Source organism: Canis lupus, chromosome 14 (genome assembly GCF_048164855.1).
Source record: "Canis lupus baileyi chromosome 14, mCanLup2.hap1, whole genome shotgun sequence".
NCBI lineage: Eukaryota > Metazoa > Chordata > Mammalia > Carnivora > Canidae > Canis > Canis lupus.
In genome coordinates, this window is record NC_132851.1 from 64,593,122 (window position 1) to 64,613,599 (window position 20,478).

Sequence of the window (20,478 nt, forward strand, 5' to 3'; positions counted from 1 at the left end):
CTTGCTTACAGAGAGCCCTGGCCCAACCCCACCCCGGCATGGCCTTCTAGGAAGCCACTTGCCCAGACTCTGCGCCACACAGTCTCGAAGACCCTTTGCCCAGTTCATGCACAGAGTTATCCTGGGTTCCTGCAAAGGGTCCCTTGAGCCCCTAGTCCAGGCACACCTGCAGCAGTACCCTCTATGCTTTCTTTGTGTCCCCAGACTTCCGGCAGACCTCCGGACACAGACACTCTGTGATCTGGGCCCGGGGCCTTCAGAGAATCCCCAAGGCCCTCTGCACACTTGCCCACTTCCCCCAAAGGGTGTTCTCGTCCGACCTACGACTGTGGTGTTGGCAACCAGCAAACTGCTCCACCACCCATGGGCTGCACCCACAGCCTCTCCAGGGAACTTCAAACCTCTGATTCCAAACTTGCCCTTTTTGGGGTACTCTTCCCCAGCCTTGGTGTACCCTTTAGCACTCTCTTTCTTACAATTCACCTATCATCACAGCTTAATTCTTTATATTAAACCTCTGCTTAAATTACTGTGTTTCTGTCTCCTTATTAATAAGGACACAAAACAGTGAGGTTGATCACCGATAAGATACAAGTCCCCCTCCCGCACTTGGTAGCTATTGGAATTTCCTCTCCTGTGATTTTAATTTTTATGTGTTTTTTTTTTTTCCTATCCACATCTTGGTATTTTTCTTACACATCTTGTAGACTTTGTATTAATGATTAATCTGTCATTTATGGCAGGTACCTGACACTACTTAATTTTTTTTGTAAGCACACTGAATTTTAACTATTTCATTTGCCCAATTTTGGCAAGATGAGACCATTTTCTTATTAACTGATAGCTGGAGAGATAATGAAGCAAGCCTCTATTTTCCTCAAAAGATTTCCTTTCCTAGGACTTACCGATCATAACACACTTTTACTTTCATCCAGTTTAGGTTTTGGTTTCAGTGACACTAGGAAGTAATACCTTGGTCTTAAAAATATTTTGCATTTTTATTTTGATAATTATTAGTCTTCCAACTTGGGTTTATTACAATACAACCCTTATCCCTTAGTACATGCAATGTATCCAAACAATTTAATACAACGCTTTTGAGGAATACAAATGAAAGCAGCTTAGAGAATGGAACAGTGTTGCATAAAACTCCAATCTAACATGGAGTTCATAAATAAAATCATAGATGATACTTGCGGCATTCTCAGTGGTTTTATTTTTTGTTTGTTTTCCAATTGGTTTTAGCAGACTTTTAAGTAACTCATACCGTGGAATGAGTTGTCTTGGATAAAAAGAGCAGAGCTCCAGATTCCTTGCCTACCATCAGCTACAAGTTTTGCATTATCCTTTGTTTTCATTCGGCAACAAACGGTTTCTGTGGGCCAAATCTTGTCCTAGCTGATTAAATATATGAGGTGTCTGTGGTAGACTTGTTTGGAAAAATAAAACTAATTCAACCAACTTTAAAAAAAAATGCTCAAGAATACTTTGGAAGTCATGAGTAGAAAGAGTGGGGGAAAGGAGGTTCAGGTTGAGAAAATTGCCAGTTCGGATTTCTTAAGAGTCCATGATCTTTTCCAACCCAAAGGACCACTAGCTCTGATGCTACAAATGGCCCAAAGTCATGGACTATAAAGAGACAGTCCTGGATTTCTCAAAGATGCTAGAGCTTTTAGGGAGCTGTGAAACACTCTTACCATGCAGTTCCTTGGTAGGGTAAGAATATGCCTCTTTATTTGCAGAGCTGGCTGCTTTTACGTCTGAATCACGTCTGATAATCAGTTGATGATGTTTTAGTTCTCCTGACAGTTCAAGCTAACAGAGGTTTAGGGTACTTGACATCTGAAGACACCATTTAGATTCGAGTTCTTTGAGTGTTTTAAAGTATTTGGAATACACAGTATCCAAGCTTGTTCCAGTTACTGGAACTAAATTCAAGCCCCTTTCAGTGCAGCTATGAACCCTCGTTAACCTCATCACTTCAAAGACAGACAGGCTTCTTCAACATTAAATTGCCTACAAATTCAAGTTCATATGTATTTGTATGAACTCGAGTATCGAATGGATGCACTCATCAAATCGTAATATCCCTCTGATTTTGTTGAAGTGTTTCAGCAATTGCAGGCTGTACTGCTAAACCGTTGTTTCAGTTTTTACTGCCCGTTTACTTTGAAGACATTTCAGTATAATAGCCTTTTCTGTACTGAATCTGAAAATGAGAAGGAGAAAAAGAGTTATTAAAAATTGAACACATTTTAGTGCACTGGACCTCTTAAAGGAATGGGTGCCCAGCATGCATGCTCCTGACTTACTTGGCTATTGTTCTTTGGATCTCTTTCTTTTCTTCTTCATTTAATCTTTGAAGGATGGATTCCAGGAGAGAAAAATGAAAGTTAATGTACTGAGCCACCTGGAAAAGGAAAACACAAAATGAGACAAAAAAGAAAGCAGATTCTGTGAAAGGTGCTAAGTCAAGAGGAAGCAAAGACAGATTCAGGGTAACAATATCCATACATCACTGCTAATTTCTTCTGCATCTTTATCCATGAGGAAAATGCGAGCATTCTCTTTGGAAGGTCCCTGTAGGAGCCTATGCAGTAGTGGGACATCTGTCTCCTTTAGCCGTTTCCGCTCTGCAAAGGAAAACAAGAATCATCTATAGTCAGGAGTCCATCCTAGAGAAAGAGAAGAAATGTAAGTCATCCATTCACTTTCTCTCTAGCTCACGTTGGAAGAAGACCGAAAAATTATTCATTTTATCAGAATGAAGCATGAACAGAACATACAACAGGAGGCACTCATTCAAATGAGTAAATTAAAATTGAAACCTTTCCAAAAAAAAGTACAAATGGACTTCTTTCTCTTGCTATCTCTTAAATTTGATTTGTATCTCATAGAATTCATCCTTACCTTTGATTTGGATGTTCAGATATATCCCCAGGCCCATTTATGCTTTTATCAAGTAACAGTCCCATAAAAATTTTTTTTTTTTAATGATTTTACTTATTTATTCACGAGAGACACAGAGAGAGAGGCAGAGACACAGACCAAGGGAGAAGCAGGCTCCATGCAGGGAGCCCGGCATGGGACTCGATCCCAGGTCTCCAGGATCACACCCCAGGCTGAAGGCAACACTAAACCACTGGGCCACTGGGGCTGCCCCCAAAAAATTCTTAATAATTTTTCATTCATTCAACAAATTTTTATTGATTCTTTCCTAGTTCAGTTACTGTATTTCCATATTCCCAGTTGTTCAGGTCCAAAATTTTGTAATTATCTTCAATGATTCCTCTGTTTCTCATTCCAATGCAATCCTTGGGTCTTTCTTAAACATATACTCATGTTTCACATCACAGATATTTTTATTATTTCATTTATCTGAGGGCCATAATAATGAAATGAGAAAGAAAATAACTTCCAATCTGGTGTATTCCTAGAACTTCAAATTTCCTAAAGTTACAAATTTCCCACCCACCAAAGCACTTCCAGCTTTCTGTCAAAATAGTTTCACATCCATGATTTCATTTTTATCAGAATGAAGCATGAACTGAACACATTGCCTTTACATCCATCTCCTTCCCCCCTTCTTCAAATATTTTTTGAGTTCCTACTATGTTTCAGGCATTGTTTTCTGTGCTGGGCACCTTATAAAACAGAATAAAATCACTTCCCCTGTGGACCTTACATTCCATTCTGTGGAAGACACAGATGCTAAGGAAGATAGATCAATAAAACATGTCATATATTGGTGACAAACATTCAGAAGAAACATAAAGCAAGGAAAGGGGTAGAAAGAATGTGTATGTGTAAATAGGTATGCATAGGGCACAAGTATGCAATGATTGATGGGGTGGCTTCAAAAGGCCTCACTGAAGACATAACATATGAATAAAGACTGAAGGAGTTGAGGGATGGAACCAGGGAGCTATTTGGGGGAAGAATGTGTTCCAAACAGAGTAAGTAAATAAGCCAGGCACCCTCCAACTCAGTGCACACCTAGTGCTATCCAAAAGCAACAAGAGACCAGGGTGGCTAACATGAAGATGATGGAAGGGTTATTAAAAGTTGAAGAAAACATGTAGTGGGACCAGCATAAAGACTCTGGCTTTACTGTGGGGAAGAAACACCACCGTAGGATTTGAGAAGTGATGTGACATAGTCTGACTTACATCGTTAAAGAATAATCTGTCTGCTATGTTGACATAGACTGAAAGGGGCAAAAGGTAGACCAATGAGTCCTTTCTACATTGTCACCAATGAAATCAATTACCCTGGGCTACCAAAGTTCCGAGAATCAGAACTGTTCTCATCCCCAGGGGCTTGCCCCAGGAAAAAGTTAGGAGAGGATCTAGAGCACAATTAAAGTAATATTGTCCATTCTTGCTTCTATAGAATTAGAGTTCATTGCTTTAATTCCTCTACATTTCTGAAGCAAAGGAGAAACCCAATAATTCAGCTTATCTTATTAACCCACTAGGATCCTCTTCTGACCTCTACATCTTACATTAACTTGGTTTTGCATCCTCAGTGTGTTACATTCTTGATATCACAGAGCAAGGTTTCTTGCTTCATAACTTTGTTTCTGGGATAATTATCAGAAATACATATTCCCAGACTGTTCCTGGATCTGGATAGTTTGGGAATCTTTATTTTAATGCACTTATCAGGTAATTCTGAAATGGACTAGAAGTTGAAAAACACTTGATCATGAGTTAGCTGATACAAGGTATTAAATGCACCTGTATTTTCCAGATTAATACCTAAACAGGTGCTATTGATTCCATTCTTTTCTCTGTCCCTGATCCCTAAAAGGTGGTAGTTATGATTATCTTCTGGATTTTATGTATTAGAATTTTGACACAAAAATTGAAATAAAACATGATTTTTCCGGTAAAATTTTAAAGAACTACATTTTTGCAGTGAAAATAGACATTTTATCTGATTATAAAAAGCAACAACTCATGCTGTCAGGAAGGGAAAAATGATAACAAAGGTACAAAATTTCAGTTATTTGTAGAATAAGTTCTGAGGATCTAATGTCCAGCTTCTTGACTAGAGTTAATAACATGATATTGTACATTCAAAAGTCGCTGAGGGTAGATCTGGAGCATCTCACACACACATGAAAAGCTTTAACTATGTAATGTAATGGATGTGTTAATTATCTTGATCTTGGGAATCATTGCATAACGTAAATGTGTATCAAATCATCATATTGTATACTTTAAATATATACAATTATATTTGTCAATTATTCCCAATGATTCTTTAATAAAGTTTTTAAAAACCACACATGCTATTGTAAATTGAAACTACGGAGACAAGCACAAAGCAGAAAGTAAAAATCACCTGGAATCCCAGAACTCTGAGACATCAGCCTTATTACCCTTCGTGTGGCCAGCCCTTCCTATGTGTCTTTATGCACAGACACAAGCACAATACATAAAGGAGGTCGTGTGAAACTTGCTATTTTTATTGTAGCGTGTAGAGGTCAGAAGAGGATTCTAGGAGTTAAGACATGTTTTTTTAAATGATTTATTTTTTTGCTTCTGTGTTTCTCCTTTTTCCATCCTCTTCTCTGCATCCCCCCAACCTCCTAGTTGGGTAATTGATGCTCATGACTCAGTATCTATCATTTAATACCTTTCTCTCTGGTCATAGGATCTTATATAACACATATTTAAATGGGATTTGTAATTCTTTTACAAAGATGGGATCATATTATGTACATTTTTAGGCATGTTGCATTTTTCACAGAATAGATATTATGGAATTCCCTCCATTTAACTTGTATACATCTAACAACTCCATTTGATGGCTGCTTAACAACCACTTATGCAATCATTCTCCTATAATGGGTGACTTTGTCTTTAATTTGTTGTCATTATAAATAGCCTTGCACATAAATCTGTAGGTATTAGTCCTTTCGTTTTTGTGGAATAGATTCTCACCAGTGGGATCGCTGAGTTAAAGGATACATATCCTGTATGTTAATAATAATGTTAATAATATTAGAATAAGTTCCAAAAAAGTAAAAGCAGTTACATTTTCACCAGAATTGCATGAAAATACCCTTTTACCTTTCACCACACCAGGCATAGGTAGAATCCTTCTGAAACGTTGCCAATCTGCTAAATGGGAGCTGATATCGCATTGTGGTTTCTGTTTTCATTGCATTGTCTTTTTGTTACCATTTTGCAAGAACTCTACTATTATAGGTATTAACCTTTTATCTGATAGTTTTCATAATTTACTATTTGTATCTTTTACATTTTTATAGAGTCCCTTTCTGCTTTTTATTTTATACTTCTTAGTTTTTCCTAAACAAGTAAAATATGAATATATATATACACACCCTTAGAATTTTTAAAATTCATATATTTCTTATTTTCAAAGCTTCAATTTATAAGGACTTTAATTTTATATACTTTTAAAGATCCAACTTTCATTTTTTTTTTCATTTACATTTTTGTCCTGGCATCAAAATGTATTATTTTATTCTTTTTTTAATTTTAATTTTAATTTATTTGTTTTTATTTATTTTTAAGATTTTATTATTCGAGAGAGAGAGAGGCAGAGACACAGGCAGAGGGAGAAGCAGGCTCCATGCAGGGAGTCCGATGTGGGACTCGATCCTGGGTCTGCAGGATCACGCCCTGGGCCAAAGGCAGGCGCTCAACAGCTGAGCCACCCAGGTGTCCCAGTATTATTTTATTCTGTTCAATTTCCTGTTCAAACACTCTGACTCTTTAGCCGGAAATATTTCTACAATTTAACGTAATTTTTTCAGCTTTAGGGTTTTTAAAAATTTCATTTTAGTATTTCTTTAGCTTTTTCTCTAATCTCTCTTTTATCCCTGCTCCCAGCACCCCATGTGTAGCCTCTTCCCAATGTCCAGCTGCCAAACTTTTGCTCCTGACCACCAAGTTGTGCATATTTTTCTCTACTGAGGGAGAAAGAACACTCCTGCAATGCCGCAGACACAGTGCTAAGAAAGCGGTAATAACAAGATCAGAGAGAGATGGTTTGCATTGATGGCTCCAGTAAGAGCTAGAATGAGAAGGGAAAGTCAAAAAGAAAGAGGTATAGAAGTCAACAACTTCAGTGCATAACAATCCTTGGGAACTTTCCACAGACTCTCCCAGGTCTGACCACCATTCAGGTAATTTAATGTCTGGCCAAATAGCAGATGAACTCTTCTGTATTATAAGCTCTTCTAGGATACCTTATTCTTAAGTTATCTTCCTCTGAAATTGAGATATGAATAATCTTCTAAAACACCCTCCCTCGTTTCCATCTTGCTCTTTTCTTTCCCTTGCTTCCACAGAATGACGTTTAACTGTCTTCTGCCTCCCCCGTGGACATAAAACTACAACCTCCTGGAATCATATAAAAAGAGTGATCAAACTTACCACCTGTTGCAAAAGTAATGTAAAGTGCAAAATCTTGGGCACTGTTTTCAATCTGTCAATGCAAAAAAATAAACGTACATGAATTCTTTCATATTTGACTGATTGGTCATTGTCAGATGTTTTCTAAACTAACCTGACCCAAATAATCTGTTTCCTCACTCTCAGTTTGCACTTTTAGACATGAAAACAGCTCTGCTCACTAGGGCTAAAGTAATTTCTCAAGGCTCATTTACAAAGAGATGTTATACTTAAGAAAGAATTCTTCAGAAGTGAACAACTTAATTTAGATCATATGTTGATAGGTCTTCTTCAGAAGAGTGCATTTATGTATCTGCAGTTAAATTATATCCAATACAGTTCTAGCTCAGTTTTGTGATAAAGATTACCTTAAATTTTTGGAGAAGTTGCTCTATTACTTCTTCAGTCCTCATATTACTATTTATTCTGACCTTAGTTTCTGACCCAAAGGCTGGAGTGAAAATCGATGTCTGGGAAGAAAACAAAATTCTTAACATTACATCAAACTAACAAGAATCAATATGTTGAACCTGGCCTTCTTACCCTCTTATGTGGAAAAAAAAAATCCCAAATCACCAGTTTAAAACTTTTGTTCTTTTGTGCTTGCTTTCTTTGTTGTTGGGATATTATGTATCCTTTTAAGCAGCTTTACATTGTTTGTTTCTAGAGTAAGTCGGGTAAAACATCATTTGAGGATGTTCGAAACATTTTCACTAGATAACCATCTCATTGTTCAATGTGGTTCAAGATTTTAAATTAAATTAACTATGACTAAACACAAATGCAAAGTAACATGAATAGTGTTCCAAGACTCTAGAAATGAGTTCGGTTCAGCAGACATGGAGATGGGTGGGCTCTGGGGTGGCTCAGTGGATTGTTAGATGAGCCTTTTATTGGGAAATCAGTGAGTAAATATCAAAGTGCATATATGCACAACATCTGTGTGAATAGAAATATGGGTATGGAGATAACTTTTTGAAGCAGATATATGGAGGATTTCTGGGATAAATTCTTGCTAAGTGTGAGAAAATTCAGTGTTTGTGCACATTGTGAGGCATTAATGAGTCACTCTGAAACATCTGACTGGTGCTTATGAGTTCCATGGAGTCCTGTAGACCCATGTGTTCATCTAGTACTAGGGCGAGAGTATGTTACATACATGATTATGTTGTTTATATGAAAAATATTTATGGAGTTTGGCAACAGCACTAGATTAAGACTCAGAGCCCTAGATCATAGAGTCTCCTAACTCCAACTTTGTTAGTTCACTTAACATTGAGGCCTTAAGAAGCCTCGAGGATTTCATTTGTAAAATAAGAGAGTGGGACTAGATGATCTCCAAGAGCCCTTCCAAAGTGCCAACATACAATGAACTTGGAATCATGTTTTTCAGAGTTTTACTTGGCCAAAACACACAATGGAATAAAATGGTTTCTTATTGCACGGGTAGAAGCATACCACAGGTCGTCAATAGTCATAACTTATGTACAAATATCATAATCTAAGTCTCTAATATGGCTGTTATTCATATCCTAACAATATTGGTGTTATCATGGGGTTCTGTGACATAAAAACACATCTTATGACTCTATCGACTTAAACTCCTAGATGCCTCTTGCAGCACGTTCACCGATGGAGTGCTTTGGGGCTTGAGGGTTTGTTCTGTTTTCTGCTAGTTATTAAATTGCAGCGAATGGCATCTGTATGACATATGTGTGGTTCCAGCTTGATCTCTTTTAACCAACAAAAATGAAACTAATGTAAATTGAGTTTTTCTTTGTGCCAGACACTGTGCTCAGTGCTTAGCTCACCTCATTCCATTTAGTCCCATCAACCTGCAAAGTAGGAAGGATAAAAGAACGAAAGCTAAGAGATGGAGGTATTTTTTTTTAACTTCGGTCATCAAGAATTTGAAATCAGGGTGTCAAGCTGCAGCCGTCCAGCATTTAGCCAGGATACTCTGCGGCCAACTTCTCATCAATTTCATTCTTAGCACAGGGGGGCCCCGCTGGCGGCTGTTCATTTGGAACAGTGAGGTCTTTACAGCCTTCTTTAACACCAACAACCCCCACAAGATGATGACACAGCATAATTATAAGGAATAAAAACCAGGGCAATTGGTAGTTGCACATCTATGCGGGACTGTCAATGGCTAAGGGGAAATTCTTGAGCCAGAAAAATGTTGAATTTGAACAGAGAATTCACAAGGGAGGTTTCTCCCCACCAGTCTCCAAAGGTGCACTTTGGATATGTTCCCAAGGGTAGAAGAAAGAACAAGGCAAAAAAGCTTCAGATGAATGAGTTAACATTTTGTATTAAAGGGCTTAGGATGGTACCTGGCACAGAATAAGTGCTTTTTAAGTATTTATTAAATGAATGAATAATTGCTGAAATACATGACATGAAAAACTTCAGTTCTGATCTATTTCCCACCATCAACAAAGTGAAATGTCTTACAAAAACTGTGGAAAGGAACACATAAATTTAAAACATTAAGTGAAAAATTAGAATACAAATTATATCCAAAGTATAACTACGCTTACATAAAAAAATACATCTATATGTTCAAGACCCGGAAAGGAACGCTGTGAGATGAGAAATTTGATTCATTGGAATAAAAGGTCTGTAGCTGTTTTTTTTTTCTTTATTTAAATGTTAATGTTCAAATGTACTTTGAACCATTCTCTATTGCAGCCCTTACATTATTCTAATGCCATTTGTTGATGTACTGGTTTCCTTGCCCGAGACCCGAGCTCCATGTGGGCAGAGGCATTAACTGAGCCATCTTTATAGTGCTTGGCACAGAACCAGACCCTTAGATAGGGCTCATCCATCACGTCGGCTAATACTTGGGTTCTGGAGTCAGACAAAGCTGGCTTCAAGTTCAGAGCTGCTACTTAAAAGTACTGTGACCTAAGACAAATTACTTAACTTCTGGAGCCTCAGTGAACACAGGCAGGGAAAATAATGGTACCTATTTCAAAGGATTGTTTCAGTGATTAATGAGATAATCAGAATCCAACTTAAAACAGTTTAATACCTAACACATAGTGAGTACCCAATAAATGTTAGATACACTACTACTATTTTATTACTATTTTTAATTGTAAGTTGAGTTGAGTGGTATTGTTAGGAAAACAGACATCATTTAAATGACATTAATGGAATTATGACTCACTTCATGGTTATAGAAGTGCCCATTAATAGAGGCCCTATGCTTCTGTCTCTCTTTTCTGTCCATCATTGGAGACTTCATCCTTTTTCTCACCAGGGTTGCTTCACTCATGGTTCGATAGAGCAATGGGGATTCTGGCTCTTCTTCTGCATAAGGCTTCAGAGTGCTACTGTGATAAGATAAATAATCTGGGAAGAATAAAGATTATAAGGGCCATATCATTAGCCGCCTACCTCCTTGGGTGGATTTGTATATGTATTTAATAGGAAAATATATAGCTAGGCAGTGAACTATAATGTTTTCAAACAGTAGGAAATAGTGTTCCGTTTTACTTTGGGATTTTAAAAAATTTCCTAATTAATTAGAGTATCATCCAATAGTCTTGAGATATTTTATCTTCCTCTAGCACTGGTGCTTGGATACAAATAGATTTTTATGGTATCTTCGATACCAAGAAATTAGGATTCCCCTGAGTTTATTTATTTTTTTATTTTTTATGATAGTCACACACAGAGAGAGAGAGAGGCAGAGACATAGGCAGAGGGAGAAGCAGGCTCCATGCACCGGGAGCCGGACGTGGGATTCGATCCCGGGTCTCCAGGATCGCGCCCTGGGCCAAAGGCAGGCGCCAAACCACTGCACCACCCAGGGATCCCTCCCCTGAGTTTAGAGAAATGTTTTCAACAGGCTAACTAGAAGGACCTTTATATAAAAGATGCCAAGAGCCATCAAAGATAGGGGAATCTTGGAAGGAACATTATGTTAGTTATTGAATGTGGGTTTTTATGGAGACAGAAGAAAAAACTGCGTTGAGAAAGGCTTGGAAAAAATAAACATTGGAAGTTGTTGGTAGATTAATAAGATAATGTTGACGAGAAAAGTCTGAAATAAGCTTTGTAATAGGACGACCCCAGAAACATAAACTCTGCCCCCAGCCTCAGTCACCAGCTCCTCCCTTCTTGGTTCCCCATATCTATGTAAGATACACAATATCATGGCTGACACTTAGCAGAGTCTCAGTAAATGGTAGCTACTAATATTACTATCACATCATCACTGTGGCTACCGATGTCACGTGTCATAGGAGCTGCCATTTACCATTGGTTTGTGTGAGTTCAATATGAACTTATTTGATGTTTAAGTTGATTTCTCTTTTTAAAAGAAATGGTTGAAATGACTCTATCAAATATACTGATTTCAGTATATCTGCCTCTTTTTTGGGGGAAATGGTGTTATGTAAAGACTTATTAACTAACTAAAACATTCAACTTCTAAAAAGATGTAGAATTCAGTCTGAGGGGATTGGTCTAACATAAAAAACTACTGAGTATAATAAATGATCCTAATCCCTAGGGAAAATACTGAAGAATTTTACATATACAGATTTATTCAATTCATTAGCTTTCCCTAATCTAATAAATCTAAGTGAGTTGGTGTAATTTTGAAAATAGCTGTGGGGCGCCTGAGTGGTGCAGTTGGTTGAGCATCCGATTCTTGGTTTCCACTCAGGTCATGATCTAGAGTCATGAGGTGGAGCCCTGTGTGGGGCACTGTGATCAGTGGGATGTCTCCTCGACATCTTTCTCTCCTTCTTTCTCTCCCTCTGCCCCTCCCCATCATGCTCTCTCTCTCAAATAAATAAATAAATCTTGAAAAATAAATAAAAATAATCATATTTTTATATAGTAAAGTTCTTAAATATCATATGAGCATTGTAGTGACTTAATATGATCCTAAGAGTTTTTTTTAATACAAAAGTTTTATTAAATAGTGGTGCGCAAAATGCTAAATATCAGAGAAACTTTTAGGATTCATGCTTTACATTAAAAAAGAGGTCTCTCCATTAATAAGAGTTTGATACTTACCTCCTTGGGAAACTGTTGCTTCAGGCTCTGGAATCTGGGTCCTATCCAGATCACTAATATGGTAAAGATCGTCAAACTCCCCCCAGCGTGTCATTCCCCTGAAAAGTAGTGAATCATGTAAATTACATCAGTTCTATTCATAATGGTTTTCAGATTTATAGCATTAATATAGCATGGAGAGCCTCCACAGGTAGGCATAGTCCAAATTATAATGATTTCATTTATTAAAATTCTATTTACACCAGGATGGTCATCGTGTGCTTTATATACTTCTGTCCTCACTTGAAGCAAAATTGACAATTCAGTTATACCCTGAAACACAAGATTGTACAGCTTCTGTAAAATGTGTATGCAAATGGAATTAGGAGAAACCAAAATAATCCATTGTTCACACAGATATCTCGCAATGCTCTTAGGAGAGTTAAGATATAAAAGTGTTCCTTCTTCCAACAGGCTTTGAGTTCCCATTGTATTCAAAGCATTTTTAGGTAGAATGGCTCTCAGTAAGATGTGGTGCTTATCTTTAAGGCTCTTTACTACTGTGAATGCAATTTACGAAGGAGGAAAGTATATGAGAAACTTTTTTCCTAAAACATGATTTATATACAGGATACTAACAATCTTCAATGCATCTTAGTGATTAGAATACATAAAACTGGGCAACTACTTATTTTTACCAGCTGGGCTGAGTCACTTTTACTTTATTTATCTAGTGACTTATCTTCTCTGTGCCTTCTCCCGTGTCCTTATCTATAAAATGGGGATGTTAATTATAGGAGGTTGGATAGGGTTGCTGAGAAGATTAAATGAGTTATTTTGTGTAAAATTCTTCAAACAGTGCCTGATATGCACAGTAAACTTGCAATATGTGTTAAAAGTTATCAAAATCATCCTCATTTTCATTGTCATCCTCATCATGATCACCTGTATCCGTTTCATGATAGGCAAGGAACCACTAGGGAGCTAAGATATTCCTGAGTCTCTCTAGTTTAATGGATACTTTTATTACTCGGACTGGTTTTATTCTTACTAAAAATCTCTAGCATAATGACAAAAACCGGTAAGTGGTGGCATATACTCTATCCAAATGTAGCATTTGTAGCACTAATTCTATCCAAATTCCACTGGTGGCAACAATAACAAAAAAATGCTTATTAAGACTAGTGGTGGTGAACATGACAAACGTGATTTTTCCCCCTTGATCTTTGAATTCTTTTGGTGTCTTTTTGCGACCTTTATATCATTTGAGCTTAATAATGTAAATAAGGATCTAAGGGATCCCTGGGTGGCGCAGCGGTTTAGCGCCTGCCTTTGGCCCAGGGCGCGATCCTGGAGACCCAGGATCGAATCCCACGTCGGGCTCCCAGTGCATGGAGCCTGGTTCTCCCTCTGCCTGTGTCTCTGCCTCTCTCTCTCTCTCTCTCTCTCTCTCTCTCTCACTGTGTGCCTATCATAAATAAAAAATAAAATAAAAATTAAAAAAAAATTTAAAAAAGGATCTAAATAACGTCTTAGTGTAAATAAGATAATTCTAATGTTTTTGTTAGTTAATTTTTTCATAAGCCTTACTCTCCAGAATATAGATAGTTGAGTGTCAGAAAAGTCCAACAACTATAAGTAATAATGAACTCAAAGGAGACCTATTCAGATCCTGACTCAGAATCAAGTTATTCTTAAGGTAGACAAAACTACCCATCTTCCCTAATCTACAAGAGATTAATTATCACAAGGAGGCAGATGTTATTATCATAGAAAGAGAGTTAGCAATGGGGAAGGCTCAATACCAATGAAAAGCAGAAACTCAAATGGGAAGGCAGCCTAATGCTATTTCACATGGGGGAAGATGAGAGTGCCCAGGAGTGCCCAATCAGTATTGTATAAATCCTCGGTTATCTCGGCAGACTTGGCACTTGTCCTCACTTCCTTATGGTTCAGTGGTATCACGGGGAACAAACATGGCTCAGTATATGAATCTTTGGCCCTTCCTCCTCTCTACCCATCATAGTAGAAAGCACCAGTTTTGAGCTCTGGATTGTGTAATTCGAAGAATCACCCACGTACAACTGTGCACAGGACTACACTTGAGGACAGTTACCCAGAGCTGTTCAAAGAAACTGGATGGAACTTAATGCAATATCAAATAGCTTAACTTGCCCAAGCATGGGACTGTTAGCATTGCTCTGACCATGCTTCACCATATATACTATCAGTAAATTTAAATCGTGGGGAACTTTTCTGACGAGCTGCAAAATAAAAAGGAAGTAGTAATTTGATAGACAAATGGAATGTGGTCATTTTTCTACCTGTGTTGTAAGAAAAAAACCACACTATGAATGTTATTCAAATGTACACTTGTCCAGCTTCTGTTGTTTATGTCATTCTGTCACGACCTGTATAAAATGTGCAAACACAGATTTTAGAAAGATTAAAGACTGAAATCAAAACTTGTGCAAGCAAATGTAATCTCAGTAAGGCTTGGGTTTTTTTGAAAAAAAATGTTTTGAAAGATTTTCGAAACAAAGGACTTGGACCATATATGAAAGATCAAAGTACTGCCCAAAGAATTGTTTCCATAAAGGGCCACAAGTGGTCACAGTTCAAACAGACTGATTTATATTTAAGCTTCTACCACTCCCTTTAAGCTGACTCAGGGTGACTCATTTGGAAGATCATTAAAGCAAATTAGCATGACAAACTGATGATTGTCTCCATGGGTGAACAGAAAGACAAGATTGCAGCCCTTCCTGCAGCTGAGTACACAACTTCCTTGTCTTTTGCTCCACATCCACCCACTGAAGATACCACATCTGTGACCCTGTGGGAGCCGAGGTACAAGTTCTGCACCAAGGAATCCTTATGAGAAAGGGCACCTGAGAAGTGAGAGTGAGGGAATAGGCTCTTTTTTCATTTGATTTCCTTCAAAGCTCAGAATTCAAGTGAATGCCATCTTAAGGGTGGTAACCAGAATGACAATGTCTAGAATTGGACTGAAACAAAGAATAGGACCCTCGGGTGGCCAAGCACCCCACTAGGGAACCAGAGGCCAAGGAACAGCCATTCCAAATTATGCTGTCCCTTCCTGCTGAGTGTTCAGCTGGTTTCCAGGAAGGATTCTTGCCTAGTTAACCACAACTGAATCTAACTTTGCTCTTGAGTGTGAGAGGGTAGGACCTCTTTCTGATAATTCCTAACCTTCAGTAAGATCTGATACACCACAAGTGTGCCCTTTGCTTCGTTCGAATGCTCTAGTAAGTCTCACTACTGTGGTCAAGGGCAGGCAGAGTTCTCTAGGGAATTCTTTCTCAGCTCTAAACTAAAGGAGATAGTTCCTGTTCGGTTCACAGCAATGGTCTTTCTGATAAATAATTAAAAATGCAGTTGGTGTCCATGGAAGGCATGTCATGAGAATATTAAATTTAACCTGCCACAGTGTATGGAGAGGCATCAATATTACTTTGTCCACCTGGTCTCTTGAAAGTTATGCCCAAATTGAGGATTTTTAGGAGCAAGTGTTTTGAATTTTAATTTGAAAACTCCAAAATACCTTGGGGTAGCTATTTTTAAAAAGGTTTCATGTGATAATACAAGTACCTTACTGCATCTCCTTGACATCTTCCCTTAATGTTCCATACTTATTAAGTTTTCATGACTCAAATAATTAAAATGTATCAAAAGCAGCTGGCTGCTCAGAGAACTTTGCAATGAGTTTTTAGGCAATATGAATAATGATAGCTAATTCTGCCAAATTCATGTCTTGTACAGTGATCTAAGAGCAGAGCCCAGGGGTAATTTCTCCTCTTACAGGATGCTCCTAGTTATTTAGAATCATCAGCCCATCAGTCATCTGGTACCTGAAGATGAGGCATTCGGGGCTTCATCAGAGCCTAAGTCTGTGGTCTCCCTTCTGTTCTTGCATAGACACAGGACCCTTTCCCTGCTGGCAACCCTTAGCCTGGATGGGAGACTAGTCAGAATGGTAGATGGAGACAGTTTTCACAACAGAGCAGAGGTTAATGTAACTACCAGGCTTGTGGGGACTTAATTCAAAACTGTATTTTGAGTCTCTTCTTCATGCCAGCACCACCATAACAGATGAATAAAGTGTGTTCATAGCCCGAGAAAGCCCTCGGGCCAGAGGAGGAGATAGGGGCATAAAAAACCAATTGATGGTGCATTTTAAAAGTGATTCTAAAAAAAAAATAAATAAATAAATAAATAAAAGTGATTCTAGAAAAGTTGTCAATGCCCCTGGTGCAGACAGAAGGGTCAGAAAAGACTTTCTGGAGAATGTGTTACCTGACCAGAATCTTAAAAGATTGATTGAAGGGAGTGAGGCAAATGGATGTTGAAAAGCAGGTAGACTTTCCAGGAGTCAGGAAAGTAAGAGACTGCATGGTACCTGTAGGGAATTACAAAATGTTCAGAACTGCTGGAGCATCGTGTTTGAGAGAATTGGCAAGGTGCAAATAAATCACAGTGGGGCATCAGTGTTCTTTCCACAGGAAAAATGGGGCTTCCTTCAAGGTGATATTGGGTTTTCCTTGCCTATGGCCAAAGATCAGATTGAGGAAAAGGTCCTGGGCTCTCTCTTCATCCTCTCTTCCTAGAACTCCAGCCCATCTAGTTATATATAGATGGCAGGATGAGTGAGGACAAACCTTGGTGCCTCTATATACGTAGTAGGGAGACAAGCTGGAAAGTTGAGGATTAAAAAGGAGGGAAGGTAGAGAAGAAGAGAAAAAGAAAAAAAATTACATGTATGATTCTCCCTGGGAATATTCGTTTTTCTAAAAATTGCAAAGGATAAAGAAAAAAATCAGCCCAGCCTTTGTATTTGGGGTTCTGATGCATAAACCCACGCAGAGAACGGTCTTGTGCAGTTACGAGCTTCACGTGCATTTTGTTGTGCCCTGTTGCACGGGATCAGGACAATTAGGTGGAGCATCATTAAATCTGCTTTCCAGAAGTCTCCCCTCAGGAAGAGCCCTCTGTTCCAAGGAAAGGAGAAATTCAAATTTTCTCTCCCCTTTTGGTGTCCAGGTCAGGGCTAATGGAATCTTGCCTTTACATTTTGTCTTTTCTAACAAAGGAACGCAGCCTTCAGGAGAGAAGCAACACAGCAGACAGGCAGACCTGAGGTCCAGTCCGGTTCTGCTACATGGTATTTGGAGATTTTGCACAAATTGCCTAACCTCTCGGAGCCCCCGGTTCCGAACACCTACTTCACAGAGTTGCTGGGGATCAGATGAGATTGTGTTATAAGCATTAGCGCTCCCATCTCTAAGAATCCACACAAGAAAGGTATGTAAATATGAGGATCCTCCACTAAGGAGTTAAAACACGAAAGGCAGCTTACCTTTTGGAAAAGACATCTGGTGATCTCAACATAGTGAAAGAAGGGATTTGCTTCTCATCTTGGATTTTCAGTTGTATAGGCCGTTTTACTCCCCAGGAAATGTCCAACATTCCTTCAACAATTAGTTCGCCCTCTTCTGTCTGGGGAAGAAACCAATCATCTCATACATGGTTTTTGTGTCATTTATAGAAGGTAAATCTTTTAACTGAAAATGTAGAAATCAGGTCTGTAAGGCATCTTAATAAATAAATTCCCCAGTGGGATTGTTTGGCTTTTCAATTTATCCTCAAAATAATTCATTTTTGGAAACACCTATAATCAACAAAGTAAGTCATGATGGTAATGACATGCCCACCAGAGGGCATAGCATGTTCAAATGCAAAATAATTCATTTTTGGAAACACCTATAATCAACAAAGTAAGTCATAATGGTAATGACATGCCCACCAGAGGGCATAGCATGTTCAAATGCTTTCTGAACTCCATGATTCTTCACTGAACTGGAAGTTTAATTCTGTTATCTTCAGATTAAAGCAGAAGTAAGCACTCTAACTAAACTAGAAATCAGAGGAACAGCTCTTCAGAGACTTAGTGGCTGTTTCCTCATTTCTGAGCAACAAATTTTAGCTCAAGGAATTATTATGCAGAATGAGGGAAAAATATATGAAAACACAGTATAAGTTGTATAACAGAAATTATTTATTTGAAAAAATCAAAAGCATTTGATTTTAAGTTGAAAATATAACATAGGAAGGAAATTCCATGCAAGCATGGGTTATAGACATTTATTTATTCTGTGGATGTAAATATTAGTACCAAAGCATATTTCCATAAAATTTATTTTCTAATCAATGTTTCCCTTCTCTATGTAAAAGCCTTTCTGTTATTAGGGTAATGTATTGTCATTATGGAAATTTCAAAAAATATAGAAACTAAGGAGAGTCATATTCCAACCATCCAATAAGTACTACGACATCCAATCAATTATTAGAGAATGTAAATGACTCGATTTTTATTTGGGAGTGTAATGAAAACTCCAGACTCTGGAATCAGACCGAACCGTGTTTGAACCCTGGATCTGCCACTTCCCAGCTGTGTGACTTTGGATGAGATGCTGGACACCCTTAAACCTGATGCTTCTGAAGAATGGACATCACAATAACCCCTAATTCATAGGGCCTGACAGTTAATAAGTGCTCAATAATATTATTGCTTATTATTTCTTTGGCTGACAGAAACAAAGTTGTGTTCTTTCTCCCACTTTTGAGGTCATGTTTCAGATTACTGAGAAGTCAGGTTACCAATCAGTTGTTTTCAACAACCAAACATAATTTGGTCTCTGGAAGGGCAGTACATGACGCAGGTCCTACATTTTAGTTATTGCTGTATAGCATCCCTTCTTTGCTTAATTACACTTCAATTAATCCCTTACAGCAAAAATTCAAAGAGTAACTGCTCTTCTGAGATTACCTAATTCTTGCTTTCAAGAAAAAATACTCCAATTGCTATCAGACAATGTAAGGTTTTCTCATGTAAGGAATATCAGAATACTCTCTAATTGCACAGTGTCTATTTTTTTATTTTTATTTTTATTTTTATTTTTTACAAAGTGTCTCTTTAGAGGTCAACTAAATAAATTATCACAGAAGTCTTGTTTATACTTATTTAATCTTGTTGTCTAAATCCTTAGGCCTCTTTTCTTTCAGATGTACACCAGTATCCTTGGTGATCTCAAGGATCCTTAAATGCTATCTCTAAACTAATAGCTTCCAACTTTATATTTCTAGCCCAAACCTTCCCACTGAACTCCAGCCATCCAATTGCCTACCTTCCATCAAACTTAGTGTGTTCCTAATTACCTCTTGGTCTTTCTCCCATGAATATTTTCCTCCCCAACTCTTTCCCATCTTGGTAAATAACACCCTTATCCTTCCAGTTGCTCAGGCCAGGAATTTTAGAGCCACCTTTAATCTTTCTTTTGTTCTTAACACCCAACTCATTAGCAAATCCTATTAGCTCCACCTTAAAAATATATCCCTAATGTGACCACACTCACTGTATCCACTACCATGATTTTGGTCCATGCCATTGCCAATGTTTGCCGGGATTATTGTAAGAATTTTCTTTCTCATTCTTCTCTTGTCCTTTCCTATACTCCGCATAGCTAGGGAGATCCTTTTATTTATTTATTTTTTATTTATTTTTTATTTTATTAATAATTGGGAGATCCTTTTAAAATGAATCCTTTTAGGTAATGTCACTGTTCTACTCAAAATTTCCCTGTGGTTTTCCATCTCATTGCACATACATGCTAAGGTCTTCACAATGATCTACAAGACCCACAAACTCTGGTGCTTTCCCTTCACAGTTATGTCTCCAGCTGCAATGGCGACTAATTCCCCTTTCTCACAAGATTCCTGTTCTCCTGGCTTCCCTGCTCTCCTTCAATTACACTAGTCAGGCTCCGTCCCCTTATTCAGGCTGTCTCCGCCTGGAATGTGCATCCCACAGACCTCTGCAAGGTTTGCTTCTTCACATCTCTCAGAGTCTCTGATTGAATGCTCCTCTTCCCTCACCCCACTTAGATCCCTGAGCCCTCTTCCCTGCTTTACTATTGCCCACCACCTTTATTACCATTTGATATATTGTATA

The 20,478-nt window shown here is 38.0% G+C and overlaps 1 protein-coding gene across 4 annotated transcripts in view; it reads right to left on the reverse strand.

Annotated features, from left to right (window-relative positions):
* Nucleotides 1–977: 977 nt before the first annotated feature.
* RASSF6 (Ras association domain family member 6) overlaps nucleotides 978–20,478 on the reverse strand; it is a 44,934-nt gene continuing 25,433 nt past the window's right edge. For all 4 annotated transcript variants that reach the window (XM_072775369.1, XM_072775371.1, XM_072775372.1 and 1 more), the window contains 8 exons: nucleotides 17,827–17,966; nucleotides 12,471–12,568; nucleotides 10,609–10,793; nucleotides 7,799–7,900; nucleotides 7,413–7,464; nucleotides 2,515–2,633; nucleotides 2,313–2,410; nucleotides 978–2,209 (listed from right to left, as the gene is read on the reverse strand). In XM_072775369.1, coding sequence (XP_072631470.1) covers nucleotides 2,134–2,209; nucleotides 2,313–2,410; nucleotides 2,515–2,633; nucleotides 7,413–7,464; nucleotides 7,799–7,900; nucleotides 10,609–10,793; nucleotides 12,471–12,568; nucleotides 17,827–17,966 — 870 coding nt within the window. In that variant the 3' untranslated portion in view covers nucleotides 978–2,133. The remainder of the gene's footprint in view (nucleotides 2,210–2,312; nucleotides 2,411–2,514; nucleotides 2,634–7,412; nucleotides 7,465–7,798; nucleotides 7,901–10,608; nucleotides 10,794–12,470; nucleotides 12,569–17,826; nucleotides 17,967–20,478) is intronic.